We start from the raw sequence: 27,918 nt of genomic DNA, 5'->3' as shown, positions 1-27,918 counted from the left end.
AAATTAATTATTTTAAAATATAATTATTTAAACAACGATTTTATAAAATACAGTACCTAACTATAAATTTGACTGGTGTAACATATTTTGTAATTTTTGAAATATGTGAAGGTGATAGCTCACTAGTTTGTTAAATACTCTACAAAGGAAATAATAAATCAAAATCAATGTATTTTCTAGAAAGCTACATGGCATTTAGTTAAGTCTACTGGAAACGGAGAGCAAACAAGATAAGAAGAAGAAGATACTGTATCGTCTGTTGGTGTCGTTATACAGATAACAATCAGCTGTTAACAAATCAGCTCTCAGCTGTGCTGTGCTAAAAAAAAATAGATTGAGATTATTGTTGTGTTTTGTGAATGTGATTGTGAACACTGAACAGGGATTCATCTTAGGATTTCTTCTTCTTCCGGTCCGGTTATTCTCGATCTTGGTTTGATTTTGTTTAATTGGAATAGACCTAGAACTAGGAAGTTGGAATTCTGACTTTGACCCAGAATGACAACATAACCTAACCTCTTTTCTTAACCTTACAACACTCAGTGATGACTGCAGTTTGTTAATTTCCTGTAGTGGAGATAGGTCTAGGCCTAAGTTAGGCAATTGGAAGTAAACTTAATCATCTCGGATTTCACTTTGTTCAGTGAAAATGTCTGGTGTTATTTTTAAAAGTGTTACATGTTCATTATGTTTACTAAATACCTTAACTTCATCTTTACCAATGGGATTAAGGTATGTAAATTATTTTTAACTGTTCTATGGTTTAGTTTTAAGAATTTAGGTACATGAAATAATTTATAAGTAGGCTATAACTTAAGCTAGCACCTAAGTTAAGCTAAGTTAATTCTTTCAATTACATAAGCTTACTGTACTCGGTAACAACTGGCCTATCCTGCCTAACTTATCTTACTTCCTTCCCTTGAGTGATATAAGAGGGATTAACTAAGTTAGATAAGGTCCACTTTTGGGGTACACTTCCATATCTATTGGCACAAACATTGGTGAACCTGGCAATAGCTCAGCAATTTAAGTAGTGCGAGTGCCTTAAAAAATCTATTTGCTGGCCGTTTTGCGGGAAAATACGGCCGCGAACCATATTACAGATAATGCCAACAGATAGAGGACACTTAAACGGACACGACAGTAGGCTATCAATATCATGTACCCAGGGAGTTATTTAGGGGGGGGGGGGTAAAGTCAGCATTAAGTAGTGTAGGCGGGCCTGATAAAATCGATTGCTGGCCGTTTGCGGGAAAATAAGGCCGCGAACCATATTAATGCCAACAGATAGAGGACACTTTAACGGACACGACAGTATCAATATCATGTACCCAGGGAGTAATTTAGGGGGGGTAAAGTCAGCATAAAGAAGTAGGCGGGCCTGATAAAATCTATTGCTGGCCGTATGCGGAAAAATACGGCCGCGAACCATATTACAGATAATGCCAACAGATAGAGGACACTTTAACAGACACGACAGTATCAATATCATGTACCTGGGGACTTAGTTAAGGGGGGTAAATGCAGCAATAAGTAGTGTGCGCGCCTGTAGAGAGCACGTTCCGTAAATGGCCAGCAATAGGTTTTTGAAGGTGCGCACACTTTATTGCTCTTTACCTGAACTCACTCCCCAGGTACATGATATTGATACTGTCGCGTCCGTTAATGTGTCCTCTATCAGGTGACAATATCGGTAATAAACTACGCGGTCGTATTTTTCCGCAAAACGCCAGCAATAGATTTTATAAGGCGCGCGCACTACTTATTGCTGAGTTATTGCCAGATTCACACAAGTGGAATGATCAATTAACTTAAATTGTATTAGCCAATTGTTCGTTTTCATTAAAACAACACTCAGGTCAGACTTTTGATATGTTGGTACCCTATTTTTATTTCTAGAATTAACTCTGGGATTCAAATTGTTTTTTTGAATTTTCCTCATTTCTATGAATTTATCTTTAGGCTAATTCAATTTCGGCAAACAACTAGCCTTAGCCTACTGTAGGTAATCTTTTAGATATTTTATGTCAAAAATATTTTCTTAAATGTACCATAATATGGGAATTGATATGTTTTATTTTCATTTCAAAGGTTGGTTCTTTTTATACACATAATTTTATGTTATTTTAGCAATTGCGCAATAAAGATTCAAACAGATTAGAAAGGTTGTTGGCCTGAATAAGTTTTATAGTTTTCTGTTGTATAACGTCCATTAGTTTGATTTTTGATTAAGATTAATGATATAGCCTAGCTTGGATCAAAGAATCGGTCTTGTGAGATCAAAGCCTTAGAAAAATCTAACATTGAACAAGTTGTGTAAATGGGAAAAAATTAACAAATTTGTATTTTTTTTTTTAGCTGAAAATAAAACTGTTTTTTCTTGTTAAAAAATTAATGGTCAATTTAGCCTAACTTAGTAAATAAGGAGGGAGATTTCAAGAAAGTTGTATCTTCAGGACTTTTTTATGTGTTAGCTTCCACGTGTAACTGCTAACAAGTTTGTTGAGCATATAGCCATATATTCATTTTGAAAAGCTTTTTCCTACAACCGTTTTTTAAGTAGCCTAGCCATTTCAATTCAGTTCTTAAAATTGAAAAGTTTTACATAACAGCATTGTTTAGTTACATAACAGCATAGTTCTACTAAAAAACACAGGTAACGGACCAATGAGGTTTAAAATTGTAGCCTAATGCTTCGAACTTCAACTAATCAGCTGTTTTTCAATTTAATTGTTAACGATTGGTGCAATTAGTGGTTGGTACAATGAGTCGTTGCATCAATGTCAGTGGCAATGAGAGTTTATAAACGAAAACATAACCTCTCTTAGAAGTTTTGAGTAGTGATTAGGCCTATTAGTAATTAAAACCTGGTCATAGGTGTAAAGTTGTACGTACGCAACTCACGTAAATAGTGTTAACGACATTCGTAGAAGTTTTTAAGGCACTCGCCAAGGCTTGTATCTTAAATTTTCAACTCCTGTCGTTAACACTATCTTTACGCGATCGTTGCGTAAACAATAAATTGTCATTAAATCTCAATAAATTGTTTGTCAGCATTAAATTTTAGAATCAGTACAGTATTTATTAATTATTTTAAAAAACTGTAATCCTTATTAAAGTATACACCACTTAGACCTACGGTTGACAAATCTCATTTAGGTCGATAAAAATGGCTACATTAAGAATCTGTTACGTTTAAAACATTATAAACCATGGGAAAAATTCTATAAGTTTTTTAAAGTTATAGATATTTTTTATTGCAAATTAAACTGGTTTTCAGCTCTCTCAAAAGTCCTCTGAGGAAAATAAACACTACAATGAAAGCAATACAAATCCACTCGTTTGGCGGACCTTCAGTACTCAAAGTAGAGACAAATGTTCCTACTCCGATACCAACAGAAGGGCAGGTGTGTAAACAATTAGGTAACCTAATCACTAAGAAAATGGCTTTACTGGTTAATATTCAACAAGATTCATAAAACCAGAAATCTTCCACTGTTTGTATGATTCTGTCAAAGTTGGTATAAAACAAAGATCTATGAGGTTACACAATTAAGGCTAAAGAGTGATTTACCTACTTCAAACATGTTTCAAACATCAAAAAAGTATCCTTACAATCAATTTTCATAAACTGTTTTGTCTGTTTTTTATTTACAATCTGACTGAGGTTAAACATTCAACTCAAGGATCAGCTGTTGGATTAAAATTCATATTCAAACCTGTATAAAGAAAGTTTGTCAGTCACTTTAAAACTGAATTCTAGAATAGTTTAAAAACGAGGGGGGCGAGGCCCTTAAAAGAAATCACCTTGTTCTTTACGAATGGCAGGTGCACTGGATCATAAGCTTTAAAACGAGACTTCAATCGTGAAAATCGGTCAGGTAGGCCAGCTGAAAAAAGATGTAACAGAGAAACCCCTTATTATATTAAGTATTTAGATTACCTAACTTATTTAACGTAAATTTACAGGTGTTAGTCAAAGTCCACGCAGCTGGTATTAACCCTGTGGATGCATATTTGAGAGAACGAGCATTTTCCTCCAGTCCAAAGTTGCCGCTGATCCTAGGCAAGGAAGTCGCTGGCGATGTGGTCACGATAACAGACACAGGAGATGAAAATTGTAATCAATACAAGGTACTGTGTCACTTTCTGCAAATTAGTGTAATAGTGACTCTGGACCCCAATACTACGGTATCCATGATCAATAAATTGTCCATTTATATTCAATGTCAACTTTAGTATTTACAGAATGAATTATATAAGTTATAAAACGTTAGGCTAGTTAAATTTTACCACCTAACCTCTGGGGGAATAAAAATGTGGTTTCTTTCAACTGGTGAGTCTATCAGGCTAATATGATTGCAGAAGTTGAAATTAGTTGTTGTAAGCCAGGTGACCGGGTAATTTGCTGTCTGCCGCATGATCGAGGCTATGCGGAGTATGCAGTATGTGATGTGGACCACACGTTGAGGCTACCGTCCCACATGAGCTATGCGGAGGGAGCGGCTATCTATGTGGCGTACTTCACAGCTTATAGAGGGCTAGTGACCAAGTAAGGATGTTTGTTGATGGTATGCTCATAGACGCTCACTTAGTATTCAGAAGGTTGTAAATCCGATCCTGAGAATAAGCAATTTTTTGGGTAGAAACTTAACCCAGCTATCCTTGATCATTAAGTGTTTAGTAAATGTATGTACTTTGCTAACAAACCAGCTGATCTTTGTAACAAAGATCTTTTATTTGTTCAACACTCTAATTCTTCTCTCACCTTTTCCCTAGTAGATGCAATCTGGTGTGATGGTGTTGTATGATCTAATCTTTCTAAGTCTATGTAGGCCTATGGGTATCTCCCACAAATACTCATTCAATCATCCATTCCAAGAGGCAGAAACTGAAAAGGTACATTTTTGCACTTCTGAGGATTGAACTTTACCAAAATATTTTAGTTAGTTTCAGAAATACAAGTTTACCATTTGAAAACCTAACAATCTGGTTTACAATTATTACATTTTTATCAGCCATTGAAAAATGTTAAGTGTGTTTGAAAAAAAAACTTGTTAACACTGTTTTGTTTCTGTACATGCATTTTAAAATGTCCCTTTTCGTTGATATATGTAAACTTAATTAGTTTTCAACATTTCAACTCATAATTTTTTTTTACAACCTAAATACAAATTTACTGGGTATTTTGTGTATCCATATCAAAGTATGCTGTGTAGTGTGATTTTGTTTTTTTCAAAACATTACCCATTATGTTCAAACTACATTTTGAGTCTTTTATTGTTTTAGACTAAAAATAAAGAAGAACGAGTTAGTTCTTGTGCATGGAGCAAGTGGGGCAGTGGGCTCAGCAGCTGTTCAGATCGCAAAGCATATCGGTGAGTTATCACATTTCACATATTTTGAGAAAAGAAAAGGCACGTCTTACATATTAATCCACAGAAAAGGAAATTGCAGAGAAAAATTGCCTATGGGTGACCATGAGCTTTCAGCTCTGGTATGTTGTGCCGGAAATATACTTGTGACGAAGAAGGAAGCGAGCCCGAACGGCAAGCACTGTGGAGAAATTCCTAACGCACAGGGCACAGTGTCTTCCCCCATTGTAAGGGTTGTAGTACACTTGGGCAAGGAGGCGGTGTTGGACTTTGCCCCAGACACCAGCAACTAGTTCTATACACCACTTATATGTACTATTCAATGTGTCCTCTGTACCTTACTTCTCTGTGGTTAACCTAATTTACAGAGATAAATCGGTGATGTTTACTCACTTTAGTCAAACATTTTAAAGTTCAGTCAAGCTAGGGTTTGTTATTTTTTACTAGAACACTCTCGTTCAGTCATAATGAGACCTAGTGTGTGCATGACTGTATTCAGTGCCTTTGGCATGTCCTGCTTGGTCTGTTAGTGGTTTATAGATTTTGGAATGGGCCAAAAGCCCAAGGAACAAGGAACTGAAATTTCACATGCAATCCGAATGTGAGACCCTGTACACTCTTGTCGTACTTGTGATCATAAACAATAAATTTTCCACACTTGGTGGGATGTGGTTTTGACGTGATTGTGTCAAGTGAAAATATATGAAACAAAAACAAACTAAACCACCTTTCAGAAGCTATTATATGGGATTCTTAACATGAAAATAACAAGTGTAATCAAAACGACATGATGCATGGCACCAGTTGAGTTCAGATTTAAAACAAATAGTTGCGGAGTTCATTGAAAGAGGACTTATTATATTTTTATGACTCATTAGGGAAAAAGCATCCATAAAACTCTCTAATCCACCTCAGAAAGAATAAACTTTGGCATGTTGTTCTGCATTAAATTATGGAAAATCACATTGCCTGGCTACACTGGACCAAATCTAGTTTTAGAAATTTAGGTTCTGTAGGTTCTAAGCTAATTTTGGTTCTTGTAGGTTCTAAATTAGCCTACTGATTTGTCAAATTCAACACCACTGAAACATTTCTTCCAAAATAGAGATTCATAACTAACATTAGTTTTATTTCCTTTCTTAGGAGCAATTGTAGTAGGGACCGCTGGCACGGAAGAAGGGTTAAAAATGGTGAAAGAGATTGGAGCAGACTATGTTGTCAATCATCGGTAAGTCAAAAAATGCAAACTATTCCTTTCAATAAGTTAGACCATAGACAAAAAGAATGAAATATAGACTGTCAGCCGTGCTGTGGTTACCATGGTTACCATAGGTTCCGGCGCACACCGCAGTAGTTTATGTAGCGCGTACGCTGTAACTACCGTGGCGCTCCAAGCGGTGTGCGCCAGAACCTATGGTAACCGCAGCACAGCTGACGGTCTATATTTAATTCTTTTTGTCTATGGTTAGACATAATAAATTGCTTACATTTTACCTTAAAATGTTTCAACGGGTCTCTTGTATTGCTATAGTGTTCTCCCAAGAATGAAGAAGTAACATTTTGAGAACAGATAAGCGATGTTCCGGTACCTTTTAAAACAAACGAAATATAGCATTTTCTATATAAGATTTTTACTTGCTTTGTTCCTCAGGATTTTAGTTTTATTAATATTGGATTACTTATCATTGGGACTATAACATGTCCCAATGAATTGGATACATGCTAGTTTGATGTATCCAATTCACTGAATACAATTAAAATAGATATTGAATGTCATATGAAATTGTGAAGTGGAAATCAGAAATATTCAATATAAAATCTATTTTTCTAACTGCCAAAATTTTAATAAAATAGTTGGGAATTTTAAACTTGGAATGTATTTTTTCAGCGAAGCAACACACCTTACGCAAGCGTTAGATTTGGTACCAAATGCTGTTGGGTTTGATGCAATATTAGAAAATAGAGCTACCACTAATTTGGCTAAAGATTTAGCATCAATTGGTCCAAAAGGAAGGATAGCGGTAAGCTATTAAAATATACCTATTATAAGTGTTTTAATACCTTATTGAGACCTAAAAATAAATTTACCGTTACAGTAAAATAATAAATTGTGAGTTTCTAAGGCATATTGAATTTCACTGTGAAGACGGTGGAATCAGGTTTGCTTTACTTTATACATTAATATTTCACTTTGATGGTTAAAAGCTGAACTGTTGTAGAAATGCACACCATATGATGCAAAAATATGATAATTATTGATTTACAAACGCAGAAATCTCCATTTATTACTATGACATTTGACAACTTTCACTTATTATCCTAATCCTAACTGTGCCTTAAGCCACGGAAAAAGACACTAACCAGGAGTCTCATGAGCCAATCAGCCAATAAAAAGTTGCGTTTGAATTTGCTAGTGTCTACACCAAATTCTTGTAGCGCTGCGTTTACTGTTATTATTTCAAAAGCATGCATAAAGTGATGTCAGTTCTATTATCCCCCCCCCCAATCTGGCCTAGCTCACCAGCGAGGCAAAGTTGGCTCAGTGCGAGTTCTGTGCTTTAAATCAAAATCTCTTCACAAACTGTGTTTGTATGTTTTTTTGTCAGCTGATTAATGTTTAGGTGGTTGGAGCTAAAGAGAGTGTGACTGTAGATCCTAGACTGTTGATTAAAACTGAAGGTTACGTCACCGGCGTGAATGTGGCCAACATATCTAAGGTAAGCTTATAAACTAGTTTTAGTAGTTTTATTCACAAATAACATTAGTTGTGTGTAAAACACTTATTTTCCAGTGTACCCTAACCAGATCATCTGGTATTAGGTGTGGTATTTGGTGGTGGTATTCGGTTCAAGTTATATGTGATTATAGTAGGAAATATGGTATAGTATTAATCTAATACTGTATACAGTCCAATTGCTAATACTACAGTTGTTTCAGAGCTAACATTGTCAGTATTGCTACGTTTGCCAGATAATAAGCTGTGCACGTGTCATACAAGTTTATCAATTTACTACATTTATGTTTACAAATATATCAGCTGTAGATTAGGCCACTTTTGTAACTTACTTGAATTTAAAAAAAATCAATATGACAGCTCCAACCAAGGCTGCCACCTCAGTTTAGGAATAATCGGGACATGGTCCCCCTCCCCCTCCGGATTAACATATGCTTAAATACAGGCATAAAGAACCAAAATTGGGACGGGTGGCAACCCTGGCTCCAACTGAATCAACTATAAGGATTTGTAGAATCCGAATCTCAAATCCATCGAATCCTAAGAAAAGATTCTGATTCAAGATTCGATGATCAAAAATAATTACACAAAAGTCATATACTGTGACATTGACTAACCATAGAGTTTATTGTCTTAGTGGTGGTTATAAATATTATATGGTTCATTTTTAATACTCGAGATTTGAAGATTCGAGATTCAATTTTTTTTTCCTACAGTTACCTAACAATGTACATGTTCTCTCACTGATTTGAGAAAGCAAAGTGGCCAATTCGCTCATCAGTGAGACAATGTTAACATTGTCTCACTCTAATTACTTTGTCTCACTCCAGATTTGCAACGTGAAGGCACGAAATAGTGAGCGCGTAACATGCAGGCAACGTCGTATGCGCGCGAAATACGTTGGCAGCACTGGCTGTAAATCAGCTGGTCAGCTGTTGTACTGTTGTATTTGTCACTTCACATTAAATGTTGTATTTAAAGTTCACTTCTGTGTAAAAATAGGTTATGTTTCTTCACCAATTTATTTGTTTTATGTTTTCAAAATAAACTTATCACACACTTTTATAGAAATTTCTATATTTCGGCATTAGCCTTCTTCAGGAACAAACACAATAACAAATAGAAGTGTTTACCACTCTGAATCATATGGTTTTAGCAAAAATCCAAAATACATATAATTTATGAAGAAGTAAAAAAGAAAATGTTTTGATAGAAAGAAAGAAAAAATTTTTTTTATATATATATATATATATATGTATATATATACTATCTCAAATTTAGACCGGAAGGTGTTTTAGATTTAAGTATTAATTGATGAGCTTGCTCAAGCTGTCTTAATTTCAAGTCTGGTGCGTCTTTTGCCAATTTTCTTATTCCTTTTAATGAATAACATTGTTCAAAATTTTGAGAATCCTCTCTCGCATGAATAGCCACAGGTTTTTGTTTATCAGGATGGTTTACATCATATCTGTGGCCATTCATACGAACTCTTAGAGCATTGGTGGTTTTGCCAATGTAGTCTTTAGGACAATTTTTGCATGAAATTTGGTAAATTACATTAGTAGACTCACAGGTGATGTTACTATTTATGTTATAACATCTTTTTGTTTGCCTGCTTGTGAAAGTTTTTGATGGGATGATTAATTTGCAAGTGGCACATCGTGGTTTGTTGCATTGATTACAGCCCGAAGGTTTTGCTGAGGGTTGGGAAGTGGGAGGTAGTTTGGTTTTTGAAAGAATGTCTTTTAAGTTAGGAGCTTTTTTGTATATTAGTCTTGGGGGTTTGGAAAACAAATTATGGGTCAGAGGTGAATTTGAAAGAATATTATGTGCCACTCTTAAAACATTTTTTGTTTTATGGTAACTGTAGGAAAAGTATAATGTGCAACTCGAGTTCAAAGTACAATTGCCTCACTCGAGAAACCATTCCTCACTCGCCTACGGCTCGTGAGTAAGGATTTCTCTCGAGTGAGTCAATTGCTCACTTTTCTCACTAGTTGCACAAATAACTATAGGATTCTGATTCGATATTCAAAATTCCTGGATTCGACCATCACTAATCAACAAGCATTTTCCAATACTAAGAAAAACATTTACTAACTTTAATACTTGGAACCTCCAAAACACAATTTGGAAACCATTTTTGTTAAATTTTTCAGCAACAATGGAAGAAATATATTGAAGCAATAAGCACCGGCATGCAGGAGGGTTGGGTGAAACCTGTCATTGCCAGGGAATACCTCATGGAAGATATCCAGCAAGCCCACGAGGACTTGATGAAGAAACACGGACACCATGGAAAGCTGGTGTTGAAAATTTCATGACATTCATAGTTACCTGTAGATTAAAAATATTTAAAAATGTAAATAAATAAATTAGATAATTATAAAAACAGATGTATCCTTTTGATTTTCCTATATACTGTGGGTCGTCCTAGAATCTACAGTACGGTACTCATTTTCACTGGCTCATACCGATTGATAAAAAATTCTACCATAATTTTGTTTGCTTGTACAAAAAATTATGAGTTGATATGGAGAGATAAAAAAATATGGAGAAACTTAGTCGATGACAGAACGGCAGGCAACAGATATGTTTCTGTCAAATGTAATTCCTTCTCAGTTCACCCACTTTGAATCTTGTGCCAATACTTAACGGCAAGTTATTGTAAACTTAGAAAGTTGATAGTTTGCAAAAACATTTTTAGGCAATAATGTCAACTCAATCAATAGAATCTAATCTGTGAGAGGCACGTACAGATTGCTTTAGCTGATAAAAATGTGATGTCGACTTCAGTGTTCAAAATATTGTTATAAAATAGTAAATTGGTTAAACTTAGTTGGAAGGATTTTAGGATTGTGAGAGAAAATTAGAATAAGATTACTACTGTAATTAAAATAGATTTATTTTAAGTATTTTTATTCACATTTAATAGTATTACAGCAAGTTTTCGGTATTTAATCTATATAATATTCTTTAATAACTTAAGAACAAGATGAATTGTTATTTACACAGAGCTGTAAGAGCAAACAACAGTAATGTTTACAAAAAAGTGTCAATAGTATCACAGTCTTCAATAATGGTGATGATGATTGCTAGGCTCAGAGTAAATTGGCCAACAAGTATGCTGCTACTATCTAATTGTAACTAGGACCGTATTCCTCTATCATCTGACATGGCGGTTGCTGGGGCCTGACATGGATTATGACCCCTTAATCAAAATTCATATCTCCAATAAATTCTTTAAGGGGTTCAATTTAAAAGCCAAGCTTTTATATTAGTGATCACCATAAGCATCTGCAAAGATTGTGCTATTGAAATTTCGCCTCAATCACGGTAGACAATGAAGTCTCTGTAACAGCAATATATGTTGAATGATGATTATGTTAACGTGACCACAGGAAACGGTTAAAGTTTCACTGTGATTTGGGGAGACAAAGATGATACGTAAGTAGATTATTATCTATAATAGCATATTAAAGGTGTCAAGGCTGATTAATTTGATATCAAAGATGATGTTTGTCTGGCCGAAGAGGTTTATCCTGTGAACGTCCACGCAACCGCAGGGGACATTCACGATTTTGGAGTGTGGCCCACAGGTCAACATTTTATAATTAAAAGCAGATGCTTAATACTGTTGCGAAAAATTAATTTTTTTATTAAACTTTTAGTCTCCTATGGATATTAACCAATCAGATTGTAGAATACAAAAGTTTGAGTTAGAGCAATACTACGGGTATTTTTAAACCCCCAGAAGCCACAGAAGAATCAGATCAGGGGGGCCTCTGTGGAATGAGCCAGGGCCAAGTAGATTTTAAGTACGGCTTTGATTGAACGAGAGCTCAAGATTAAAATATATTTATCAAAAGAACTTCTTTGCGCACTATGGCACTCAGTCATGAATGGGCAGTAGGCCTATAAAAAAAATATGACCACTATCCAAAGAATGTGTTAAAGAACTTTCTTATGAATATTATTAACATATAAAAATTACTTTATTGTGTATGAAAGAATGTTCAGTCTTGCTTGGCTGTAGTTAATATTATGTAAATAATTTACTCGCCTCAAAAATGTAGCCCATACTTAATATTCAAATGCTAAGTTAAATTGAGTATTTACATTTTTTACAATATGATATAGACACAAAAAATAATTTTCCTACAGTTACCGAACAATGTACATGTTCTCTCACTGATTTGAGAAAGCAAAGTGGCCAATTCGCTCATCAGTGAGACAATGTTAACATTGTCTCACTCTAATTACTTTGTCTCACTCCAGATTTGCAACGTGAAGGCACGAAATAATGCGTAACATGCAGGCAACGTCGTATGCGCGCGAAGTACGTTGGCAGCACTGGCTGTAAATCAGCTGGTTAGCTGTTGTACTGTTGTATTTGTCACTTCACATTAAATGTTACATTAAAAGATCACTTCTGTGTAAAAATAGGTTATGTTTATTCACCAATTTATTTGTTTTATGGTAACTGTAGGAAAAGTATAATGTGCAACTCGAGTTCAAAGTACAATTGCCTCACTCGAGAAACCATTCCTCACTCGCCTACGGCTCGTGCGTAAGGAATTCTCTCGAGTGAGTCAATTGCTCACTTTTCTCACTAGTTGCACAAATAACTATTGTCAGTCTACTATCATTGTTTTCTCTCGTCCCTATCGTAATTATTGCATGAATTATAAACTCTCTTATGGAAATCAATCATCTGTAAGCTAAACTCCTTTGTAGATAAAATCTCATTCAATACCATATTAGCTTTCCTAACACAAATTCCCTTAGAAAATTTCAGTCTTACATTCAAGAAAGTTAGCGTATTTTAAGTACTAGTTTCCCATATGCTCCATGCGATTTTATCAAGTCAGTGTGTGCTTGTTGTATTTCCTCCATTGCATATTCTTTGCCGACAACTGGGCTTAGCCATCCTTTCTCCATACCAGCCACTAAAGCTGATGAGTATTGAATGAACTCTTCCTGCGAAATAATAACATTTTAACGGAAGAGTTAGACGAAGAAATTTGATTATCGTACTGCTAAAAGTTTTTAAAGCTGGTTTTTCCTAGGTGTGGAACACGGAGAGCACATGGAGATGTGATTTTCTGCTCATCCAGGGGCTGTCCACCATGCTTTTAGGAAAAAAATTTCCATTAATTACCTAAAGCTAAAAGAGAGCGGACTTCGTTCTCTGCTTCCGTGCCTAGGAAAACCCAGCCTTACTTGGGAAAAGAATGTGTAAGGATATGACTTTTTCTTCTAAACACTTTTTGATCTTAATCCTATAGGGTGATTTGTGTGGTCTTTAGATATTTTGAGGTAAATGCCAAACGGGGAAGCCAGTGTTCACTAGCATATTAAATAACTCTGTTTATGAATTGAATTAGCCAACACAGTTACAATAAAAACAAGTACCACAAAATATTAATATTAAATGTTCAGCTCTTAAGAAGAAAAAATTGGTTTCCAAAAAAAAGTTAAATGTTATGAGAATATTGTGGGAGACGACCACCTAGAATAAACTATTAACATTTGGATAGAGTCGGTAGCGCCTCAGACAAAAATTAAATTCAAATCCATCGCAGCAATATCGTGGGTTCGGATCTTAGTACCTGCCACTAAATTTTATAAGTACAGTTAAACTGATGTACTACGATATACCACCTCTGCCCTTGCTTTGCTGGATACGTTCCATGAACAGGCCTAAGCCCTATTTTTGCGGGCAAATGTAAGCTTAAAAGAGGCCGCCATCTCTCAAAAAAAGAAATTTAGAAGTTATGAGTTACCCAACTTATTACAATCTTACCTCTGTAATTTTCCAAAAGTTGACCCCTAACACTGAACCTTCAGCTCTAATAAAATTACGAGGATCCACTTCTACTGGTCCCCGAGAACCAACTACCTGAGAAAAATACATTGCTGAAATCTTATCTTGTATGAAGACAAATATCGCCTAAAGTCCCTTCACAATATTTAGGCTCTTCAAGGGGAAGGTTTCCTGTGTTCCCCCACCACTATTTTTAGCTTAATCAGCTGATTAGCTGACGGCTGTAGTATCATAGTTAGGATGAGGTGGAGGCCTAAATTTTGTGAAAGGAGTAAAGTAAAAAAAGTAATTAATAGTTGTAGAATGTTCACTACTATTTGTGATTATATTATTGTACAGTCACAAATTATAAGTTGTAAATTCATCCCAATGATTATGGTTTTGAAAATATTGCCACAAGATAACTTAGTGGTAATAATGAACATGATAAATCACAATGAAAAATGTAGTGAACAGGGAGAAATGGATCCTCATAACCTTCCATACATTACAGATATGTTAAGGTGGTTACCACCTTTACTGGGAAGGCCTATTTTGTTTTTACCGGAGTTGTTTTCCCCAAATTAACTCCAACGACAGAGCCTTCAGTTCTGATCAGGTTACGAGGATCTACTTGTACTTCACCTCTAGATCCAACTACCTGTGAAATGAACATGAGCGAGAATGAGATGATATGACTCCATAATATAGTTTAGACATAACAATCAATGTAAATTAGGACCATATCATTCCTAAAACCAAGGGTAGTGGACATTCAGGGGTTTTAAGTCCAGTTTTAAATTGCTTAACATGTCTGTCTACCAGGTTCTCAAGTTTGTGTTTAGTTTATTAATAGCTTAAACAATATAAATCACTTAGAATGTTAAATTTTAGGACTGTAATTTTACATCGAACCTAAATCCAGGATCAAATAGATAGCCTTATTTTTCTATATCATAGAGGTATGAGCAGTTTTAAATCCAAAATTTTCTAACAGACAAACTGGAGATACAAAGTTATAGTCAATGGTTATAGTAGTAGCACTAGCAGCCATCTGCTAAATTATACATCTTTGATCTGAATAAGAATTAGATAAGTCAACTACTAATTTCTTAGTTACTTTTGTCAATTTAATGCTTATAACTAATTCAATCAAACAATGTTTATTAACCTTAAACACATTTAAACTTACTGCAATTCTACCACCGACTCCCAAAGCAGCCAGATCAATGCCCAAGTTTATGTCTGCTCTGTTCTCCAAAATGACGTCAAATCCTTGACGCCCAGTCGTGGCCAGGACTTTCTGTAAGTGTCCATCTTCCCTGAATTCATAACAATACTTTGTGTTTAACCGACAAATTGAAAACGCAGGCTATTTCTATGAACAGTTTATATTATCACAAACTTGAAGGTACAGTAGGTACTGTACATGACCCTGAAAAATTCCTAAAAGGCATTTGCAGACAAAAATTAGGTTTAAGAAAAACATACTTTAAATAAATCAACGCTAAAGTTAGATTTACTTGCGCTTAGTTTTAGAACTTAACTATATAACACACGGTTTAAATAATTAGTTTTATGGCCCAACTTACTGACAATCTCACAAAACACCATAGTGGGAAATGCAATAATGTGATCAAGTAGCCTCTAGTAACGTAACTCACTTGCTATGAGTAAATTTCACATGACCCACCCTTCACTAATTTTGTCTATGCTCTCACACTGTGAAATTTAAAGATTAGGACTAACTAAATCTAATTTTACTCTTAAATAGGGCTACAAAGTGACGTGAAGATTTTCCAAGCCGTACCTGTGACTAACTACTACGTCGGCACCCAGATCTTTCAACAGTTTCATCCCTTCTTCACTACCTGCTGACCCAGCTACTGTTGCGCCTAAATGACAAATACATTGACTTAGATAATTATAAAACTTTGGAAAATATAATAAGCATACTAAAGTTAAAACTGTTAAATCTATGCCCGAGTAGCTTGGGGTGTAAGTTGGTTGAATCTCACGAGCGCTAGTGCGCTTTTTGGTCAATGGTGGCATGGGAGCTCAGTTGTCTAAGGCGTTACACTGACTAGTGAGGTCTTGCTACATGTACGGTTCGAATACCTTACATGTGCAATCCATACTAAGCTAAATAATGTGTGGTTTAGCTGGCGAGAAAGGCCCACCTTAAATAATGTGTGTCCGGTTTGGGTGGTATGGAAGTTAATGACGTTTTTGAGTTTAGGGATTGTACACAACACCTGTTTGGCTTCTTTTTTTACATTAATTTAGTATAGAGGAGAACACAGATGTTTCTTATTTTTGCTTTTATTTCAGTTATGGACATATCGAGTTACAATAAATCTATTATAGAAGACATCAAATGTCATAACATTGAAAGTATTAACAGAGAAATATAAGAAATAGGCTTAGGTAACCGAATATTAAATTTACATTGGAGAGTTTTGTTTGATGAATTTCAAGAATTATTACCATGAGCCTTTGCGATCTGTGTAGCAGCTACTCCGACAGCACCACTTGCTCCATGCACCATGACTAACTCCTGGGGTTGCAGCTTGCACCTGTGCATTTGTTTTGAGGTAGATTATTGACAAGTATACGGAGATAATTAATAACTAAAATGTTTTCACCCAAAAGTTTGAAAATCTGAGTTTTAAATCATTCTATCTTTGGATTAGTTTGTTGATTTTTTTTAGTGTTTATGTTGTTTGTGATGGTAGCTTAAAAATTGAAAAAAGACGAACCAATAAAGACCATGAATAGGTTCTCCTCAGAAACTTTTAAATTTGATAGTTTTTAACATGGTTACAAAATCACATTTAATAGTTTTTTTTTTTATCCAACCTTTCCGCTTATCTGACTTTGACAAGAACAGTTTGGATTATACACTAAAGACTTTTCTGAGATAGGAAGAAAACATGCACGTTAGGCCTATACAGGGCGTTCAAAAAAGGTGGGGACATAATTTACGTAGTAATTTCTTGGGTCAAAATAAGTAAAAATAGTCTTCATAAAAATTTGTCCTACCTAGTTTCATTTAGGGTCTGTCTGTCTGTATGTGTGTTTTTTTTTATAAACACATTATAACTCCTTAACAATTTGAGCTACATAGTTTATGATTCCAAAAAAAATTTCATCTTTGTGTAGAATTAACCCTTCCCGGACGGGCGAAATCATGACATAGGACGGGAAAAAATTAGAGGAAAAAATAAAAATTAATTTTTCATATTTGTGTTTTGTTATACAAGTATACATACAAGAAACACAGTGGAACACATCATACTGTCAAAATAATTTTTTTATCGTTTTTAACTATGCGGATATATCCGCTATCTGTCCGCGGATGAGTAGAAATGCAGCGGATATATCCGCCACCTGTCTTTGAAGATATGACCATGACAACATTAGGCAATAAATAAAGAAAAATATGTAAACAATAAATAGAGACAACGTAATGTTGAGCGCGAAACGTCGAGGGGGGGGAGGGGAGCGTAGGAGTTGTGGTAGGTGCGCGGGAGGGGGTGAGGCGCAGGAGAGGGGTTAGCACGGTAGAGAGGGGGGAGTGCGCAGTCATGGAAAGAGCAGGATAGTGGCGCCTTGGTTCCGCAAAACATCTGGTTACTGCTCAAGCACCTGCCAGTCTGTCTGAAAAGAAGGCGGATATAACCGCTTCCCGTCCGGAGCATCAAAAACCATATGCGGATATATCCGTCACCCGTCCTTTATCACCAAAGACTTATGCAGATATATCCGTTACCCGTCCGGGAAGGGTTAAAACTGTTAACCATTTCAAAAATGGCGGCTATTTTAAATGTTGCAAGATACCTAAATCAATTTTAATAAATTATATGGAGATTTCAATTATATCTTTCAAGTCTTGTATGGACAAAGAATAACTGAGAATTTAATTTCCTTCTTGCTATCCCCAATGTTTTCTCCATAAATGATCAAACAGATGGAATTTTTTTCAGAATCTCAACGCTGAAGCTCACACCGTCAAGGTGTTATGAATGATTTAGTAAAAAACAAATACAGACACAGACACTTAAGGAAACATGATAGGATGTATACTAAACTATAAACTCTATAAATTTTTTTTTTAGGATTTTTGAGAGGATAGCAGGCTTACCTGAATGGGAAAGAGTCCAAACTGGCACAGGAAACACAAAACATAACTTTACACTATATACACAAAACATTAGAATATTTCACTGTCACTGACAGCATTTTCAACTAAGGAAGAGAGTTTTCTAGATGTCCAAAATGGTGGCCAGTGAGTTGTTGAGTCAGTGTTGCCAATAGTAGAATTCAAAAAACACATTTTCAGTTTATCTTAAAGTTAAAGATAAACTTAAGTTTAGTCTTAAGATAAACTGAAAATGTGTTTTTTGAATTCTACTATTGGCAACACTGCAACAGTTCATAAAATTTTGTATAGTTAAATAATATATAAATAGCCTATTACCATAGATAAAACATACTCCCTTAGTAGATTTCTCATCCTTATGGAACAGCTGAAGACAATTTTATTGTTAGTTCATGTACGGTTTATGTAGAGGTCGTGTTTTGTTTACAATTTGTTTCCCGTTATTACAGCCATTTAAAGCCTCGTTTAACCAAATAATACGATCTAATCATAAACAATAACTTGTCCCCTAGTTATATATCCAAACAGTAAAGCACAAATCAAGAAATTAACCCCAAAATAATGGAAACAAAGTTTCATCGACACTAGCGCCATTGTGTCACGTACATGAACTAGACACAAAAAACGTGCTTCAAAATTTACAATGGGATGAGAAGTCTACTTGTGTTGGTTAGTCTATGCTATTACCAGTCAATTAAGCCTAAAAGCCTATTTAAAATATACTATGTTTAAAATCTATTTCAAACACAAGCTAAAGTAAAAATAATTATATATATCTAAACCAAATCTCAAAAAGTAATTTACCCAAATTAAATTTCATATACTATTAATTGGCCTGAGTGACTAAAAGTGAACTTCAAGATCTAGAAGACCTGAATACATTGTTGCTGAAAAACATGTGTTAGGTAACAACTGGATTTTCTTCTTCTACCATGAACTAGCCTGATGAAAGTGTAAAAACTAGTTTGTATGATTTTTATATTATAATATTTTCTAGTAAAAAGTGAAAAGCTAAACCAATAGTCTAATTATTTCAAATAGTTTAAACAAGAAGATATGTGGAAACTTGGAAGAAACTTGGTAATATCCATCTTATTATTACAGACAATTCTATTTAGGTGTTGGACAAGTTGAGAACATTAGCCTAATTCTGAGGTGGATCGAGTAGCCTCCTAGCTGTTAAAATTTATATTCTTGATTCAAGTAAAGACTGTTGTTTTAGAACAATCTTATCCAAATTCGATATAAAATTATTTAGTAAAAAAAAAGAAATCAAAGGCTAACTTTATTATCATAAAAAAAAGTTTCAAATTAAAATAGGCTATTAGCAAGGAAATTGGTAATAAAAGAGAGTTCCAAGCACGAACCTAAAAACCCTGAGGTTGCAACACTGACTCAACAACTCACTGGCCACCATTTTGGACATCTAAAAAACTCTCTCTTCCTTAGTTGAAAATGCTGTCAGTGACAGTGAAATATTCTAATGTTTTGTGTATATAGTGTAAAGTTATGTTTTGTGTTTCCTGTGCCAGTTTGGACTCTTTCCCATTCAGGTAAGCCTGCTATCCTCTCAAAAAATCCTAAAAAATCTAGGCCCTGGTGCTCTATGCTACACCCTTATAAACTCTATAAACTTTATTGCTCTTTTTGTACCAAGGAATCACTACATAAATGTTATGTCCCTACCTTTTTTGAACACTCTGTATATTTATACTAACATTTTACCTTGCTATCAGGGCTTTGTAGGCAGTAAAATAAGGCACATAAACAGCTGCTCCTTGAGAGTACGTTAACTTGTCTGGGAGAGGTATCAAATCCCCGACTCCGCAAGCAGCAAACTCTGCGTACCCTCCATAGTTAGGGGCTCGCAGACAGCAAATCACCCGGTCACCCACCTGAAATGGAGTAAATTGTTTGTTAATTTCTTCAGTTCTTTTTATTTAGTTTATTCAAAATACTGTTGCGGGCTTAACGGGTTCTTTACAATAAAACTTGGCGATTTTATAATAACTATTTATTTACACTAATTATTCTATATTTACAATATTTGCAATTACCTAACACCTAACTAACCCTATCTAAACCTAGCTAAAGCCTATTCTAATTTACAATGTTTCTACTTACAGCTAGCCTCTACAGGATTTATCACTTCTGTTACAATACTGTCACTACACTGTTACTCTCACTGTCACTACACTGTCACTGCCACTAGCACTGGTCACTCACACCGGCGTGCCGTCGCTTCGATGATTCTCGGAAGACTTAACTCAACTCAACTGCCGTGTGCCGGAAGACGGTCCCTTATATAAGCTTGCCGTGGAACATTCTAGAGACTACTCGTAGGCTAGACAAAGGTGTTTACAGATCGCTGTGGAAGCTTCTGGTAGATGTCAAAACCCCTATTGACGTAGTCCGTTGACATGGGTCTATTGTCTTTCGGAGAACCCGTGTAAACAAACAATCCTTTTGAGACGACGCCTGGCTATTGTTGCGCGGGGCTCCTGGCTTGTAACAATACATTTAAAGCTTATAGTTTACTTTGTGTTTAGAACTGTTTACAAAGTTTGTAATGGTCAGCAATTCTAGATTGACGAAAGGTGAAACTTGTGGAGGATTCATCTGTCCCATTAACTTCCTCCTGAGACTATTTTAGGACTCTTTCATCAAGGGATCTCTTCCATCAAGTTCTCCCACTAGCTATGTCCACACTTGTGCGCTTTTGTGTGTGCCACGCCAAGCGCATGTCTCTTAACGCATGACTAGACACAGATGGACGCAAGTGTTCTATTGTTTTAGTTTTAGGTCTTTAACCAACTTGATCTATTGGTTCAAAATTTAGGCAGTTTGAGGGGACGCGATTTCCCCCTATTATGAAATAATAGCTAACTGATTTATACATAAAGCTAAAAAAAAGTGGTGAGGGAATCCAAGAAACCTATCCCTAAACCGGGTTTACACGAGGCTGGTAGAGCAGGCAGGTTACTTGCCTCTAGTTCTAGTGTATTTCAAGTTTCAATTTACCTGAGGCAGGTAATCTCCCCCGCTAACTGGCCACTTGTAAATACGGCTTTAAACCGCCTAAAATTTTTGAATGGACTATAACAACTGTAAGCTTTTTTCAGCGTATATTCTCACCTTATACTTACTGCCAGTTTGGTTTCCAACTTTCACAATTTCCCCAGCAGCCTCTCCCCCCAGGATGGCTGGTAATTTGGGGTCATACCCGAACTTCTTCCCCCGAATGTATGTATCAACAGGATTCAACCCAGCTGCGTGAATTTTGACCAAAACCTGCAAATATTATAGTAACTTTTTACTGCTTAATCTCATACATGTATAGGCCTAAAGAATAAATATAAATTTAAAACTATATCCTAATTGCTTACAGAATCGTATGTTATGAGAGGTTAGTACTGCACCCTTCTATATAGTGAAACAGCATTTGTTAGGTATACTGGGATGAAATTCGAGTGTCATTTAGATTGTGAGCTAGTCCAATCTCCAACATTACTTAATGTGCCAAATTTGCTTGCAATGCTAAGTATAAAATATTTCTTTAATTCTACAGCTTTGCAGAACCCCTCTGAATCTTATTTGGTTTTATATTAAGTTACAAGAACGTTTGAGCCTAGAAAGTTGTTATCATTGAATTCAAGCCTAAACTATTCATCAACAGCTAAAGTACGGTCAAGAATCGGATAGAAAGCAATACGTTGAAATCATGTCTAATAAAAATAATTGGCTGGTAAAAAACAGATCAGAAATAAAACTTAATCACTTTGGTGTCCCTCAGGGTTCAATACTAGGCCCTGTTTTATTCCTTTGCTACATTGATAAGATTCCAAATGCACTGTCGTGTGTACCTTGTGGAAATATGTGTTTATATGCTGATGACATTAACTTAAAAATTACAGGAAAAACAGTAGAACACATCGAAATAGATACCTTTATAGAACTTGCAAATATTAAAAATTACTTACTATCCAACAATCTCAAAATAAACAAAAGTAAAACTAATTTTATATAATTTTCAACTAAGCAATGTAAAAACAAAATAGAACCGTTGATTATTTTGGATTCTGATGAAATCAAACAAGTTGAAAAAATAGATTTTTTAGGTTTAAAAGTTGATAAACATCTATCCTGGCAGGACCACGTCGATCATGTTTGCTCAAAGATAAATTCAGGGATATTTGCATTGAAAAAGATGTCTTATCTATGTAATATCAGTACTTTGAAAACAATATATCATTCTCTTGTCCATAGCCACATTTCATACTGTACGGTATATCTTAATATGGAGCTACAACTAAGAAAAATCTTACTTGAATCTTAAAATTACAGCAAAGGGCATTAAGAGCATGGGACTAAAAAATTATGAATGTGTTAAAATTCATTTCAAAAATTTTAAAATACTAACTGTCTTTGCCCAATATACATTTTTGAAACTGCTCTCATTACGAAAGAAAGTATATCAGATAACGCACAATTATGCTACAAGAGGAAAAGCCCTAAGAGAAAATAGTTGCAACCATCTTTTATTTTCAAAATAAAAAGCCCACCTATGCCGGAAGAAGGCTTTTACGGTTTCTTCCAAATCATTTGAAACCCATTGACAACATCAAATTTAAAAACAAATTAAAAAATTATCTCATAGAAATCGCTCCTTACTCCATGAAAGAGGTGTTTCCTCATTACAGTACAGTGAATGAATGAATGAATGAATCCTTTTTATTTCATTACAGTACATCAGTTACAATGGTGCAAACAACAATTACTGAAATGTAATCCCCAAATGGGCTAATGCCTGTGGTTGGGGATTGAGTCCATCATCCGCACAATAAAACAATAAATTAAGGCTACTTTTAAAAAGGGAAAATAATATACATTGTACACAGAATTTTGTTTACAAGAAAAGATAAATAATAAAAAAACTAGTTTACGAGATAAATATACAAAACGATACAGTGTATGAAAAATGAATGAAAAATGAATGCACGCATATGTCACGCGTTCAGTTTGCACGTTAAAATATAGGAAATGCCTTATATATATATAGATTACCGTTAGAAATAACACACATTTTTAAATGCCTGAGACTTGGCACATACATTCCACACACATAGCCCTACACATTCACACAGACCACTCATACCTGCACAAACTCACAAAAGAACCACACTCACCACAAACATACATTCCCAGCCACTACCTTCCATAGTACCCGCCCCGGGACCCACAGGCGGCTGGTAGCTCTTGTTAAAAAAGCCGTCACTGCACTGTCCCTGTGGTCCAGCCTAGCGGGGTACCCATGGCACACCACACTCACACCCACCCCAAACTCACGCACGCAACGGCATAGATATACTGCAGCTGTTGATGAAATGATAGTAGTATCTATATGTACATGGAGGTGAAATAGTTTCTTATTCTGTGACCAACTTCTAGTAACCATTTGTCAATAATTATTTTGTATGTACGTAGACTGCAAGGAGGGGGGGATTTAATAATTAGTGGAAGTTGGGAATAAATTATGTTTGCAAGATAAAAAGACGAAGTGCTGTTTATTGATTTTGTTAATCTAGGAGTAATAATTCCATGATTAGTTGTTGATCTAGTATGGTATTAATGTGTAATATGTTGGAACAAGAACGTTTCATTTTTATGAATATACAGAATTAGGCCTATATTTTTTATAAAGAGTTGGGGTATATTAAGAACTTTGAATTCGTTGAACAAAATATTTGAGGGATAACGGCGATTTTTTTTAGTGCTATCTTGATAATAGATTTTTGAATTATTTCAAGTGGCGATAAAACATTTTGATAACAACCACCCCAAGCTAAGATTCCATATTGCAATAGAGATTGTACATAGGCATAATACACAGTTCTAATCAAGTCGGGGGGAAGTATCCTGTTGATGCGTGAAAAGATATAAGATACTTTGCGCAGCTTATTTCTTACATAAGTAATATGGCAATTCCATTTTAGGCGGTTGCCAAAGATTATACCCAGATATTTATATTCAGATACTCTCTCAATGCACTCACACATCACGCATTCATACAGCCTCGCACTTCCGCACGTGTGCAAACGCAGATGCAGGTCAAATAAACCTAACCTGATTTTATTGGTAGTTTCTTTGGGCTGCACTTTACTTGACGTCCTACACTCATTCGATTGGTTTTTTCGATTCAATATTTTCATTTGATTCCTTCATTCGATATATCGTTTGGTTAGTTAGGTTAGGTTAACCTTACCTAACTAACCAAACGATATATCGAATGAAGCAATCGATTAATCGATATATCGATCGATGTTTTCATTCGAATGAGTGTAGGACGTCAAGTAAAGTGCACCCTTTCTTTGTAAGTTATTAGGTAAGTTATATTAAATTGTAATTTTAGCTTATAGGCCTAACTGTATTTACTAGGTTAGGAATTAGACACACTATTCAATGTAGGCCTACAATGTACAATTATTGAATGAAGAGATTGAAATGAAATGAAATGAAAGACTCAAAAGAATTTTTCTGCAATTTTTGGTAATGGCATGGTGCCTTTAAAATTATTCGACTTGTACTACAGCTCGTTTTCAGGCACAATCTAACTTAATTCCTAATAGGTACTACATGAGACAGAGTTAAGTTCAGAAAGCACACATGTTCGCACAACATTTTTGGAGATGGTTAGCAGCAATAGTAGGAATATAATAAGCCCAAGTAAATTAACTAGCCTACCGTACATCAGGATATCCTACCTGAAGTACATGCCTTTATTTAAAAGCATATACTTCAATTATATACTACAAAATATATATTATAAGCATTCACACCTGGTTTGAAGTCAACTCTGGAACAGGTACGCTCTCAACCTTCAAGACGGAAACGTCCCCGGTGCTTTGGATAACTACTGCCTTCATTGTATTGCTCATATTTCTGTAAAATAATTTTATGAACTCAGTTTATGACAACCTTTAATGGATGAGACAAAAATGATACAATTAGACTATTTTATGTAAATGGTAGTTTACCTTTACAATGGTAGGCTATATCAATTTTGGCCTATCCTACTCCAAGGACCCCCTGGTCCAGGTTATGGTTTATGTTATGGTATAGGCCTATTATAGTCAATGGTAGGACTAAACAAAAATGGATATTTATTATTTTTCTATACCGGTAAGTTGTTAGGCCTACTGAAGCTGAATTACATACCTTATTTGGGTGAGATGTACAAGTTTCTCTGAGTGTGAACAGATCCTACTGACAAACAATTTAAATTGCATCGTTTATATAACTTCTTCCGTGTTATCAGTTATTCTGAGTGACATCACATGTAATTTAGATAGTTAGTTCGCTTAATTATTCTGGGTTGCTTTCAATTACCGATAAATTCCCCAATCATCCTATAACTTACCGTACACAAAATGGTTTGGTTTGACAGTTTGACTCACTTATTTATAGCCTACTAGGAAAAACTAAGATTAAGAAATAATAAGACTAATAATATTACAGTAGTAGGAATTTCGTAGTTTGACTTAACCTATAACATAACCTATGTCATATCAATATCATAATAGTAAACAATAGGGGTAACAGCTGATTACGGGCATCCTATCCTGCTGATGCCCGGCAGGCAAATGCAACATACCAATGTGCTGGGTCCTGGGTTGACTCTGACCATTGACTATATAACACTGACTGTCATCACGTCTATATTCAATAATTAGTCTATTATCAATGGCGTGCCACTGGCGTATTCAGAAAATTTACTGCAGGAATCGATATTCCTGGGGGGGGGGGGTATTATTACCCCAGATTCAGGACAAATTTGAAAAAATATCTATACTTACAATACAACCTAACCTACTTGGCTAAAACGGTATTTTTTGGGGTAAATAATGGATCATCATCATGACACATATATACAGAATGGGAAAACAGTCCTGGGACGGTCCAATATTTAAAAATGTAATAAAGATAGAGCTTTAAAACTTGATACACAGTTACTGGACATTAACGTCATTTTAACACACGATTTACCTTACCTCATCTCCTCATCAGGGGGACGGCCATCTAGGAGTCAGAAGAAAATTTCGAAAGTAAGCTTTGTTGATATGCACATCAAATTAAAGGGTTTTATGCAAATTCGAACTCAAACTGACAACCGGGGCAAAAATGGCAGCCGTTTAAAGATTTCTTGAATCTGCTGCCATTTTGAAACTTTTAACGGCTGCCATTTTAAACTCAGTTGTTCTGTCTAAATTTGTGGCACTATATTTCCTTGTTAGATGTGCAACAATACTTCCATATATTAAAATTACCGTATTTGTATTTATAAGCTCTACAAAATGGTTTAAAAAGACATTGCAAAATATTATTGTTACAAGTCAGGAACCCCACGCAACAATAGCCAGGCGCCGTCTCAAAAGGGTTGTTTGTCTCACGGATTCTACGAACGCGCCAGTGACAGACAATAGAAATATGTCAACGGACTACGTGAATAGGGGCTCCAGAACCTTCTACCAGAAGCTTCCTCGGCGATCTGTAAACACCTTTGTCTACGTTACTATGGGTCTCTAGAATGTTCTACGGCGAGCTTATATAGGGACCGTCTTCCGGCACACGGCAGTTGAGTTGAGTTGAGCCTTCCGAGAATCGTCGCAGCAAGTGCCCGTCGGTGTTAGTGACCAGTGCTAGTGCTAGTGGCAGTGACAGTGTAGTGACAGTGAGAGTAACAGTGTAGTGACTCTAGTGACAGTGTAGTGACAGTGTTGTAACAGAAGTGATAAATCCTGTAGAGGCTAGCTGTAAGTAGAAACATTGTAAATTAGAATAGGCTTTAGCTAGGTTTAGATAGGGTTAGTTAGGTGTTAGGTAATTGTAATATCTGTAAATATAGAATAATTAGTGTGAATAAAATAGTTATTATAAAATCGCCAAGTTTTTATTGTAAAGAACCCGTTAAGCCCGCAACAATTGGTGTCAGAAAGCGGCATTATTTTGGCGATTTTAATTGTAAAATATTAAGTTTTATTTTGGTTGTATTAGATATTAGTAAGGTTCAGGGTCTTTGCTAAATATTAGTAATTTGTGTCGTAAATTTGTTTACAAAGGAAAAAATCATTCATTGTAAAATTATTTTTATTGTTTGGCATAAAAATGGCTTTCAAAGGTGTGAAACTTGATGAGTTAAAAGTAGCTGATCTTAGGAGAGAATTAGAAGAACGAGATCTAGATACTAGTGGAACTAAATCAGCCCTTCAGGCACGACTTAAACAAGCTTTAATTGATGTGGGTGAAGACCTAGATAACGTTTTATTTGAAACATCTGATATGAATAAAATGCTTAAGAACTTAGAATCAAAAATGTCAGAAAATAGTAAAACATTAGAGTCAAAAATGTCAGAAACTAGTAAAACTTTAGAAAACCTAGAAGCTAATATTGAGGCAAAAATGTCAGAAAACAGCAAAACATTAGAGTCAAAAATGTTAGAAAATAGCAAAACATTAGAGTCAAAAATGTTAGAAAATAGCAAAACATTAGAGTCAAAAATGTCAGAAACTAGTAAAGCGTTAGAAAACCTTGAAGCTAATATTGAAACAAAAATGTCAAATGTAGAATCAAAAATGCTAAACAAGTTAGATGAGTATTCTAGCAAAGTTGATGATTTAGAAAGTAGGATGAATGAAATAGATGAGAAATTTAATTGCATAGAAAAAAATCTAGAAGATAGGTTAGTTAAGCTTAGGCAGGAAATTGCTGCATCGGGGAGCTTCACACCTGCGTCATCGGCTAGCACTGGCGAACTTCAGCAGGACAACGCCCTAGAAACGATTT

The 27,918-nt window shown here is 35.3% G+C and overlaps 2 protein-coding genes across 4 annotated transcripts; one reads left to right on the top strand and one right to left on the bottom strand.

Annotated features, from left to right (window-relative positions):
* The first annotated feature begins 462 nt into the window (after positions 1–462).
* Positions 463–10,474, top strand: LOC128995046 (quinone oxidoreductase-like). The gene is made up of 9 exons (XM_054419920.1): positions 463–732; positions 3,281–3,407; positions 3,970–4,134; positions 4,389–4,552; positions 5,290–5,378; positions 6,519–6,603; positions 7,264–7,396; positions 7,997–8,092; positions 10,269–10,474. The coding sequence occupies exons 1-9, from the start codon at positions 650–652 to the stop codon at positions 10,431–10,433; spliced, it is 1,107 nt and encodes a 368-aa protein (XP_054275895.1). The 5' UTR covers positions 463–649; the 3' UTR covers positions 10,434–10,474.
* A 2,254-nt stretch (positions 10,475–12,728) lies between these two features.
* On the bottom strand, positions 12,729–25,610 carry LOC128994729 (quinone oxidoreductase-like). 3 transcript variants are annotated; one of them, XM_054419473.1, is made up of 9 exons: positions 25,293–25,610; positions 24,914–25,016; positions 21,213–21,368; positions 19,803–19,972; positions 16,403–16,491; positions 15,726–15,810; positions 15,108–15,237; positions 13,916–14,011; positions 12,729–13,089 (listed from the first exon to the last, which is right to left on the bottom strand). In XM_054419473.1, exons 1-9 carry the CDS (start codon positions 25,361–25,363, stop codon positions 12,925–12,927), a joined length of 1,065 nt encoding a protein of 354 aa, XP_054275448.1. In that variant the 5' UTR covers positions 25,364–25,610; the 3' UTR covers positions 12,729–12,924. The 3 variants fall into 3 exon arrangements, with proteins under 3 accessions (XP_054275448.1, XP_054275447.1, XP_054275449.1); XM_054419472.1 differs by lacking the exon at positions 13,916–14,011 and adding an exon at positions 14,481–14,576 and having other exon boundaries at positions 12,730–13,089; XM_054419474.1 differs by lacking the exon at positions 13,916–14,011 and adding an exon at positions 14,481–14,576 and having other exon boundaries at positions 12,730–13,089; positions 25,495–25,591.
* Between the last annotated feature and the right edge of the window lie 2,308 nt (positions 25,611–27,918).

The sequence above is a fragment of the Macrosteles quadrilineatus genome, unplaced genomic scaffold, assembly GCF_028750875.1.
Source record: "Macrosteles quadrilineatus isolate MER2022 unplaced genomic scaffold, UCM_ALF_1.0 Scaffold_5__1_contigs__length_97177068, whole genome shotgun sequence".
Classification (NCBI taxonomy): Eukaryota; Metazoa; Arthropoda; class Insecta; order Hemiptera; family Cicadellidae; genus Macrosteles; species Macrosteles quadrilineatus.
The sequence above is the reverse complement of the archived record's forward strand: the minus strand, read 5'-3'. Positions and strand labels throughout refer to the sequence as shown.